The sequence below is a fragment of the Lepisma saccharinum genome, chromosome 22, assembly GCF_977018435.1.
Source record: "Lepisma saccharinum chromosome 22, izLepSacc3.1, whole genome shotgun sequence".
Classification (NCBI taxonomy): Eukaryota; Metazoa; Arthropoda; class Insecta; order Zygentoma; family Lepismatidae; genus Lepisma; species Lepisma saccharinum.
Window position 1 is genome coordinate 59,320,303 of NC_139250.1, and position 11,769 is coordinate 59,332,071.

General features: G+C 37.9%; 1 protein-coding gene across 1 annotated transcript; it reads right to left on the minus strand.

The window, feature by feature from the left end:
- Positions 1-3,767: 3,767 nt before the first annotated feature.
- Positions 3,768-4,112, minus strand: LOC146004890 (uncharacterized). The gene has a single exon (XM_083143917.1). The coding sequence runs from the start codon at positions 4,110-4,112 to the stop codon at positions 3,768-3,770; it is 345 nt and encodes a 114-aa protein (XP_083000043.1).
- Between the last annotated feature and the right edge of the window lie 7,657 nt (positions 4,113-11,769).

Sequence of the window (11,769 nt, forward strand, 5' to 3'; positions counted from 1 at the left end):
CATTTTCGTGTATTTTATATGTGTTGGTCGCGTCCTCCCAATATGCAATGGGTATTTGGATAGATTTTAATAACCAATCCTTTCATTGTATGGTGAAGAGCGGCACTTCGGGATGCTTTAGATTTTTCCAGTATCTAAATTTGAGAAACCGAACGGTATCGTCGAGGAAAAAATTATGAGACTGAGTATGAGAGTAGGATTTGTAAATGTTGCCTTCGCGTTCGTACGTCCAATGCCCTCGAACATTCGGAAAACTTTAAAGCCTGACAATTTCGACGGAGAACAGATCATGCGAGTCTGCTCAGCAACAGTTCCAGGTGTCTCATGATGTTGCGAACAAGCTCGTCAAAGCCAGGTATGATCTTCACGTAGACGTAGAGTAGCTTCAATTGTTCATTCAAATCATGAAGCTTGGCGGCGAAGTCGCCCAAGGACATTTACTAGTTCGCTTTGAAGGTGCCGATTTAGAGTTTGACTTTCGGCGCGATCTGATTCAACCTTTCCACAAACCTTAATTTGGAACTTTAGGTCGCGATTTCGTGTACATGGGTCCTGATCTCAGCAAACAACACGTGGATTTCGGCAACATTCTGGTTGTTGAGTAAAGCAGCAACAGTGTCCACAAGTTGCGAGATTTCGGCTTGTGTGATTTTGACATCGTCGGATTTGAGTATTCTGTTTACGACCCACTTCACGGATTTCAGTTCATGCGACGTGGGCATGGTGGCCACCGTACCTTAAAGCGACTCCAAAGACTTTTTCACAGGATCCAGCTTGGTGGCATCCGACACGGTACGCATGGCATCTTGAAGTTAAGCCATGTCATCTTGGGTGGACGTCGATAGCTGTAGAGACTCCAACTTTTTATGTATGTCGTCTATCAAGTGGTAAAAACGTAAAAGTTCTGAATCGGTGTTTCGACTTTCCAGCTGTCTAATAGTGGCCAGAGTTTCTGCGATGCAGGGGAATTTCGATTCCAGAGAATCCTGGACGTTCGAGAGATCGCTTTTCTTGGTTGCTAATTTATTGTCGATGTGGGCTACGGTACCTTGAATTTTCCGAAATCCTCGTAAGTCTCGAGCTGGAGTTTGATGTTGGCTACACTTCGAACGATGGCGTTCAGTTCGCCGGACGAAGGCAGGTTGTCTATGAAGCTTTCCAAGGTTTGGAGTTTTACTTGGACCTCGGCGTATGCCACGTGCAGGGTATCTGTTTGATGTTCCATCTTGATGTTTCCAGCTTGGGAATTTCCAATGATTGAAATTGCTTGCGTAAAACTGCATAATCATCCTGAGTCTTGATACTCTGAACGATGGATTGCAGCTGGGTCTGGATACTGCACGTTTGATCCTGTAATCGCTGTACCACTTGTTCCACTTGTTCCGCCCTTGAGTTCGTGTTCCAACTTGCCAACTCTCACCTCTAAGTTTCCGAGGTTGTCAATGAATGAGAGATCGGTATACTTTTGCAGCAGAGATTTGAGCTCTGCATCGATTTTGAGGATGGGGTCCAGGCAACTGAGACTGCAGGCTGCCTATCTTTATCTGGAGGCAGAAGTTGAGCCTGGACTGCTGGGCCTTCAGGTCGCTCCGCAACATGTTGAACCTAACGTCGAGCATGAGAAGCTCGTCGCCGTGGTTGACGCGCTTTGTGTGGCCAAAAATTTCGTTAGGCATTGCAAATATGATTATTTATAATAGGGTATGTGATCCGCATCTCACCAAACAAAAGGATGAGTTTTTTGTACTCACACAGAAACTCACGCACAGGCAATTGTAGGCAGACACATCGTACGTGGTGCTGTCTATCCTATTGTGCATAGTACGATAAATGTTCTTTCCAAAATATATCTTGACTTCATCGCATTCTCCGTGTCACGATTATCTGAAGTTTGCCACTGATCGGAATTTTGTAAAAATTTAGGATGTTGATGAAGACGTAAAATATTTTGCCAACATCTTCATCGCATTTTGTCCAAATGCTGTTCAAGAGAATGAGTAACTGGCCAATCAGTTTGGATAATATGGATGGCAACAGGTCGAAGCTTGCCTGTGCAGTCTGATTCAGAGCTTCCATGATATCCTGCTTCTTGAACCCGAACACATTCATAGGCATGGTTATTTTTATGCGAGCAAGATGATATACCCCCACAATAAGTTCCCAATGTTTTAATCTGGATTTTCCCAAAATGTTATATATCCGACAAGTTAGCCATATCACAGTAAGGTAAGGTGTCATCCATTTAGGGTAGTTTAGGTCGTAATAGTGTGTGATGTTAGTTCAGATTAGGGTGTAAAAGGTAATATAAGTCGGTAACACTGTGAGCCTCACCGAGCCCCATTTTCGAAACAGCGTAAAAGAGTACAATAAGCTGGCAAAACTGTTAAATATACATTGTAAAAAGTCTATGAGTTGGCTACATTTTAAATATACATCGTAAAAAGGCTGAGTTGGCTACATTTCAAAATATACATCGTAAAAATCTACAAGTTAGCAACACCGCGAGCCCCACTTAGCCCCATTTTCATTTGCTGAACCGGAGCATCTGCACCATTCAAAAATACACCCCAAACAAGTCTATGCCGGTCCCGTGACAGAGTGGCGCCACGATTCCGGGTGCCCCGAGTCGATTCCCGACATGGCCATGTATGTTTTTGAGTGTTCATCAAATTCATCGTCATCCCTATTTTGAAAATTAGGCATGAAGCGAAGTAAAATGTACCAAATTAATCAATCAATCAAAGCAAATTTATGATACAACGGCTAATGTTTGTCGTCAACACTTCAAAGAGAAAACAAATTTGTCTTTAACTGCAACCTAATTTTAAATGATAACAAAGTGAATTACATTCTAAATGATATAATATGGACTTACAATGACATTAACAAAATTCCTTAAAGTAGTTATGAACAGACTATTGTAAATTGGCATAGGTGCCAGTTCACGATGCATAATAATACCTGTTATGCTATATAACAATCTTCAAAATGGTGATATCTTGCTTAACTTTACTTGTTGTATTCCAATAAAGAAGTCCATTGGTTATTAGAGGATCTAGCCCAAATATCGATGTGTGTATTAATCGATAGTTACGCACTATTTGTGTTTGTTGCCTCCCTCAACCAGATAGTCCTGCTTGTACTGGGATTTAGTTGTAACCCCATCTAGTTCGTTGTATTTTTATCTCTCTCTTCAATAACGCATCCAGTTGGTTACTCCTTGTAATATCGACTCTTCTACGAAACTTATTTGGTTTCTAGTAGTATAGTTGGTATCTTCACCGTTTTCACTATGTTTTTGCGAGGTATATAGTCTGGTGTATGCGCGCGGTGTAGCTAATCGAGCGAGTATTGACAAGTAGCCTTTGTTGAATGTTGTAAACTTGAACTTCGCTAAACTTCTATTTGGTTGAACTTCATTTGCTTGCATCACCCAGACATCAATATATATACGCAATACACCTAGTGTCAAAAAGTACAGCGAACCATACGGAGCCCATCTGGGGTTATAAAAGGTATATGTAAAAAAATCTTCAAGTGTACTATCCTGTAATAGATATCCTTGACCTTGCACTAAGACCTGCCTGAATATATTACATAAATACAATTGTGCCATTTGTAGAAATTTACAGAAACCTAAGTTTTTCCATCAGATAACATCGCAAGTTTATAATGTTCAGGTATTGCTTCTGTTCTTACAAATCACACATATACATGGGAAGAACGATGTAAAATACTTACTTACTTACTTACTTAGACGATCCTCTTCAACCTTGAGGAATGGAGGTTTCCCAGATGGTCTTCCAACGGATTCTGTCTTTGGCCAGCTCCTTTGCTCTCCTCCACTCTCCTCCTCTAGCCTCTACAGCTACCTTCACATCTTCTTCCCATGTTCTTCTGGGTTTCCCGCGTGGTCTTGCTCCTTGCATCTTAGCATTCAAGGCTTGTTGAGCTATTCTGGAGACTTCCATTCTTTGTATGTGCCCAAACCATCGTAACTGGTTCGGTTCGATTCTCTCAAGCACTGGTGATACGCCCAGGCTAGGTCTAATGGTCTGATTCCTAATTTTGTCTCTTCTTGTTTTCCCTTCTATTTTACGGAGAAATCTCATTTTGGAAGCCTGTATTTTACTCCTATGTTTATTTGTCAATGTCCAGGTTTCACTACCATAAAGTAATGTAGGTAAATATATCACTTTATACACCCGGATTTTCCTAGTTTTAGTCACTTATGGATTATTTATGAAATTTCTCTTTAGCGCATTAAAGAGTCTCCCTGAGGCTTGGGATCGAGCTATAATTTAACCATCTATTCTGCCATCTTGCTGCACTAAAACCCCGAGGTATTTAAATTCTGTAGTCTGTTCTAATGTCGTTCCATTATTCAAAGCAATCTGATGTATACTTGGTTGTCATGCCATCATCATGGTCTGAGTCTTTTTATCATTTATCTTCATGCCCCTCTTTTTTAACTCGTTTTCCCAAATTCTCACGTTCTTTTGTAAATTTCTTTCGGAATCTCCCAATATTAGTATGTCATCGGCGAAGGCACAATGGTTTGTATATATTTGTTTTAAAAAGCTATACCCCAGATCGAATTTCTGTACCTTCCCATTGCATGGTTTAATAACTTCTTCCATTAAGGTAATAAAGAGGAGTGGGCTAAGGATGCATCCTTGTTTAAGTCCTACTATGGTCTCAAACTCTTGAGACTCTGCGTTGCAGGTGTGGACACAGTTTCTACATTTCTTATACAGACTCTGCGTTTCTGTAATTAGTTGATTACTAACAATTCTTTGTTTTAGTATTTTCCATATTTCATCCCTCGGAATGGTGTCGAAGGCTTTCTCTAGATCTACGAAAGCCATATGTGTCCCTTTTCCATATCTCATCAGTTTTTCACCAATCTGTCTGATGGTAAATATGAGGTCTTGTGTGCTTCTTCCTGGTCGGAATCCGCACTGTGCCTCATCTAACTGTGGCTCTACCACTTGCCTTATTCTATCTTCTAGTGTCCTCACATATACTTTCCCCGGCACACTCAATAGCGATATCCCACGATGGTTTTTGCAGTCTCTGTTATCTCCTTTTTTAAATATTGGCACAATGACACTACACTCCCATTCAGCTGGTATCTTCTTTGCTTTCCAAATGAGATTAATAATCTTAAGTAGTATGTCTTGACCACTTTTGCCCATGAATCTAAGCATCTCAGGTGCTATCTGGTCATGCCCTGCAGCTTTGCCTAGTTTAATTTTCTTTAGTGCTCTTTTTAGCTCCTCCATAGTTATTTCTTCTTCAGTTTCTCCCTCCTCTTGGTGTTGCTGTTTCTCTTCCTCAGTCTGATATTTCTCCTTTTCTCCAATTTCCATATTTCCTCCAAGCAATTCTTGGAAATATTCTTTCCACCGCTCCATAATGTCATTTGATAAGGTAAATGAAGTAGAAAATTATGTATTCGTGTGTGCGTGTGTGTGTGTGTGTGTGTGTGTGAGTTTACGACTCATATTGACGCAGGGTTCTTACATAGTGATTATGGCACAAACTGAGCCATCGTTATATTTTGAGGGCAGTTTTTCCCATAAAAACATAAATTCAAACATTTTTTTGAACTGATACCGATGCATCGATAACGGTCGATACGAATAGCATTTATATCGGTAAGTATCGGTTGATTTCGTGGCGCTAGTGACAAGATGGAAGGCAGGTTTAAAGAGTTGTGGCTTGGAAGGCATATAACTGCCTGTTGGTTAAAACCATGTGCAAATAAAATATACCATCAATTGTCAATTCTTGCTCTCAAACTCGAGAGGAAAGAACTCCGACTATTTAAAAACCAACATTACTATCATGCTGGCCTGATTTCGGAGTTCTTGGGAAATTGATGAATGTCACTTGGAGGACGGATGGTTGTGGATTCCCACCCTTATGTGTAAATCACGCACCCAATTGTGTGACTGCTATATAAGTGGCGACACTGCAGCGACTTATCTATATTGCAAATAACAGAGCATAACGAGCATAGTGGACCACATAGCATGAACAGATACCGCCAAATTAACATTTTTATACATCTTTACATATTTTTACACCTTTTTCCTCTCTCTCCATGTTAACTAAAATGACAGGAATGCTGCTTTATAAATAGCTATTTGTAGATTTTAAAAAAAATTAACTGGTAACAAGTATTATTGGGATGGGCAATATCCAAATCTTACATAATAGACCTTAAATGGGCACGTGCATTCTGAGGGGACTGAAAATTAGACGATGGGAGGGGAGCAATAGCCAATTTTTGAATATCAGTTTGAAGTCTTACATTAAATGAGGGTCTTTAAGTTTGGGGAGCAAGCATTGATTTGAGGGGCTATCACATTCTTGTGTATTATTATTATCTGACACTTTTGCGGAAATATGTTCCGGGGAGTGAGAATTATTTGTTTTGTTGGAGACGATACACACTCTTTAGTATATACAGTGTGTCTAATATAGACATGGAAATGTTTGTGGTAGGATTGAGTATTAAATTGTAGGGGCAAAATTTGAAGCTCTTGATAAAGTATAAAATTTTAGATTATGAAGGGATTTCTGTAGTGGGGAGAGAGTTCAAATATATATTACATTTTCAGTACTATAATTGGCGACATTTAGTGGCGTGGCATAGTTCTCTGGGGCCATCGTCAAGTAAAATATTGAGGGAACTCTTATGTTAGTGAAAAAAATAGAGATGATGCTAGAGTGGGACGGTTAGCTGGTCCCGCCCTAGTTGTAAAATCAATTACCATTTACTAATTCTACCCCGTTCTCCCAATTTTTATCATCGACTAATGCTATATATCACGAAACTAAATCAGGGTAGTCTGAATCTCTGATAAATAACTGGAAGACTAAATAATAATTATATTTCTTTATTTGTAGCACGTAGCACAGCCAGGATATTTGTTGGAGGTGGAGTGTTTGAGCCGCCTAATATTTTGTTCATGGTCACTTGTATTTGATGTTGGAAACATTTTAAAAAATAGGTTACATATAATACACGTACATATTGAAACCACTGTTCTGGAATTTTTTAAAGGATAGTAAAAACTCCTATTCTCAAAAATTGAGGTGGATAATCCTTCAAATTCAAAAGCTGTCCACTGCGTCAGGACAAGTTTCAACGTAATAGCTGTTCACATTTCGTTTCTAATGCGAATAGTGAGTTAGAGAGGAATGTAAACTTAATATTTCAATTATTGGTGTTAACGACAGATTTGAAGGCTTAACAGCCATAACAAATCTGAAACCTTGCAATACAGATGCCACCTGCCGCCTGCGACTTCTTATACGGATAGAAAGCCTTAGGAAGTGTGCTTTTTACCCCACTTTAAAGTAATTTCTTTTTCGCACATCACAATCTAGACGCAGCCGAGGTATTACAAGTTTACTTGGTTTTACCCTAAGGACCTTCACTTCTCAATATTCATCTACTTTTTTTCACTATCTTTCTATTTTCGACGTCTGCTAAAATATTTTTAAAAGATTGAAACAGTTTTAAACAAATCCCGATGTCATGTAAGTAGTTTGCATCCTAGTAAATGCTTGTATGAATGGAGGTCTCCTCAAAGGGGACACCTCCGGTCCAAATCTGGATTTGACTCTCAGAAAAGGGCTACTCCATAGCGGAGACAAAACCCGGCAAACTAACTGAGTCTTACGAGGCAAAATTGCGACACCAGAAAATGTAAAAAAAGCGGAAAAAGGAGTAGTTGCCGTTGACGAAGGTCGGGAAACACTGTTTTGGTTCCAGCATTTTCCTTTCCTTTTGTGTGTATGTTGGGTGGGGGCTGCGGCCCTATGGCTCAGACAATACGCAACAGCTTGTTATCGCAGACGTCGTCATGTGATATGTCATTGGAAACTAGATTTCTGTTTCTTAAATCCATCTGTTGCATTTCATGAACTGCGTAAAATTTCCGGAGCACACAGATAGAAAATTGCGAAATTGCTGGTTCCGTCGCTACGCCTGTTTGCGGTGACGAACATTCTAAAAGAGATGGAAGGGAGTAAATATCTCGGGATCCTAAGAACGTATGGACACCTCTTTAAATTAACTTTTCTGCCAGTCTGAAAATAAATAAAGTAACATTATTTTTCTCACTTACTTCACTCGCAATAATGCATTTCCAAGATCCGTGTTTTGTTTTCATTGTGGTAAATATAAAGATCTATACTGTAGCTGGATTACAAGATATGAACAATACTCTTGATATTCATTACTATGTAACATAAGTTTTTAACATGTAATGCCTATTGTTGGGATAATGCTTAATTTCAAGCAGGTGAATAATTTGGATGACGTACTTCATACAGTAACAACTTGTACGTCACCTATAAAATATTTCAAAAAAATAATAGTATCAAATTTAAAATTTCCAACTTCTTGTCATATGATCATTTTACTCGAAGAAATGAAATTTGCACTGAAGATAAAATCCACGTAATTATTACTATGTATTACTAAAATAAATTATTTTACCCCAAGCAGGGGGTAGGGGTCAAGCTCTTTGAAGAACGAAGCTTATTATATTGTTGCCTTCAGCTTAGACATTTCTAGCTAGGGTTCTGAAATCACGTGTGAAGCATATTATAATCGGTCACACGGTTGTAGAATGTTTTTTTGGTTTCCCTAGTTGAATTTTCTATCTTTACTTGTGTAACGAATTGTCACGACTGGAAACGTGGACGTCAGAGAAAAGCCACCTACACCGGACCTCCCCCCTCATGTATATAACTTCACCCTGACTTTTCTCTACACTTCAATCCATGGATATGAGATTAACGTTAGCTCTCGAAAGCTCGAAGCCTATCCGGAAATATTATGACTCTTTGCCCGAGAAAACCTCCTCAAAACTGTTATTTTAAAAATTATTATTATCCACTCACAAACATTGTTTAAGTGTATATTTGCATCATTTATAATTTATTACATTTAGCCAATCAATGTGCTAACTTTCTGTTATTCCAAAAGTTGAACATTTAAAAAATATGGACAGTTTAACATGGTGTTGAATTCAAATAAACATCAATTATTACGTATTCATTCAAACTATTTTAGGAGGGTAATGCATCTACGATCTTGGGATGAAAACCATCCCAGATTTGGGAGGAAGGGCAGATCAAATAGTTTGTTCAGATAAACTAAGAAAAAAGTAATTTTTAAAAGACATGCTCCCGTAATTAAATACTTAATGGGGATTATTATATGATTTATTGGAGACACATGACATGATTTGGAGGGACACACGGCATGATTTGATCACCTCTGAATTGACATACGAATGTATTATGAAGCATTTTCTACTCTTTAAAATGATGGTATTCACGTTGACGTCAAAATCCAATGTACTTTGGAAACAAAAATCTTAAAGTTGGGTTATCGGTGGTAGAAACATTTTTACAGCAAAATACTTAATTAATTTATGGTTGCACATTCCTCATATTTTCATGATAAGCAAATCTCGAATCACTTCTGCAAAGCTCTTAAGCGCGATGCATAATTGTTATTTTCATTGTAGGATCTGATCTATATACTAGAAATGAGTGATGGGAAGTTATTTGCTGAATATCACCCACTGTGTTACACATTTTCTTATCCTTATATCTGTGCATTCTTATAAAAATTTTGTTCAAGTTATTGTAGTTATTCATATGTATTTTTTTAATACGGTATGCGCCAAAATATACAGTACTGAAACTCGAGCACCTCAAACACGCATATACGTTATGCGATGGGGCATAGCTCCAGCCGCTTGTGTTCTAAGTAGTGAAAAGGAAGTTATAAACTCCCGAATAGTGTATATGTTAGTGTTTCTTTTAGGATAAATAATCTCACAGATGACAACAATGTAATGTTCGTCTTTTAATTTCAGTACTGTATATTTTGCCGCATACTGTATTTGGTTATGTAATGTTGCTACATATACAAGAAATACATTAAATTTACCTGAAATAAAAATAAATTACCTACGTTACAAAGTCATTCTATGATCTGAAAACATGAATTATTTGACAATTTCCGGTTATTATAATTTCTTTACAGGTACTGCTTTTCTCACCTTTTGATGCTCCACTGCTGCCTACTTATGAAATGAAAAGTTTTTGGCCTGGCTGGTACACATACGATATTCATCAGGCGACCAGCACTCCAGCGGTGTCTCAACTCTCGATTTCTCAACGGAAATGTATATTCAGAGACGAAGTTAAATTGAGAGTCACAGGAAATTATGGTCATCACTCATGCATAATGCAGTGCAAAGTGGATACTTATATGAAGCTTTGTGGATGTATTCCACACGTTTATCCTAATTCAGGTAAAGCTAAATTTACAGTTCACTCATTTACAATTTATTATACTATGTGAACACATTGACGTTTCAATAAACGGATCATGATAAGATAAATGGAATATATAATAAAAAAAAAAAACTTGAGCCTAGAACTCAAAGCTTTCAATAGGTTATCAACTAATTGTCCAAACAACTGACAATAGTATACCCAAGAATTTGTGGTTTCGATTCCCAAAGGCAGCATGCAGGACCGTAAAACACATTACCCCTAAGCATTCTTATTATATTTCCAGAATTCAGCTATTACATATCAAACAATGGAAAATCACTGCAAATCGTTCTGTCTTTCGTTCGTCATCCTTGAAGTAACATTATGAAGTCACCTAGCAAATTGCAAGGTAACAACGTTCCCTAACGTTCATAAAATCACCTCAGATTACAATTTACTGTTGCATAGGATATTCATCCTCGTTGAAATCCAAAATTCGTAATTCAACTACTATATATTATGTCGAAAGATTTGTGAAGTACGTGTTAGGTTGTAAGTACAGAGTAGGCTATTTTATGGCAAGTGTTGGTGTCATTTATTATTTAGTGCATCTCACATTTCTTCGTTATGAACAAGATATTTCCAAGCGCCACACATTGATCCGTATATCCAACACATATTGATTACACAAAGTTTTTTTTAGATATATTTCTATTCTTTCAAATATATATTTTTTTTCATTCTATTGTAAATATAACTTGAAAGGGACCTGAATTAAATTAACCTCTCCTCGTGAGACTTACACAATTTAAAATCACAGTCTAATGTAATTATATATTCTTCCTGAGAATATTCCATATATAAATTTTAGTAATAATATGACACCTATACTTAATTTAACATTCGATTACTAAATTCCTTAGGATGTACCTGAAAGCATTTACGACTAAGATAATTTGTTTAAGTGCACTTCATTCATAGTAAATCTAGTCACGAGGAAACCTTCAATTAAGAGATGGATTTAGCTTTTTACGTGCTTAGCGTACAGCAACGTCAGGCTGTCGCGAGTTCAATTAGAGTGTTAGTGTTTCTTCATCAAATTAATCCTATCACCATTCATTCTCATCATCGCAATGAACTCTATGTGGCAGAAAAGCAAATTGCAATCGTAGTGTACATCTCCTCTAAGTCTCGAGTTACACTTACTTTCGAAGGCAGGACATACCAAAGGAATGCATTACTTCAGCTGCAGACATTTCTAACTACAAGAGAGGAAAAATGGAGTAAGGAGAAACGAAATAGGAGGACTTTGTATTTGGGAGCATGCAAGTTGAGGCTTGAATGACAGTGGGTCAATAGTCTGAAAAACAGTCGGTTTTGGACTTGGAAGATAGTCTGTCTTTAGCTTGGAAAGGGAACTTTCCTTTGAGGTAATTGTAAAGAGACGGAGAG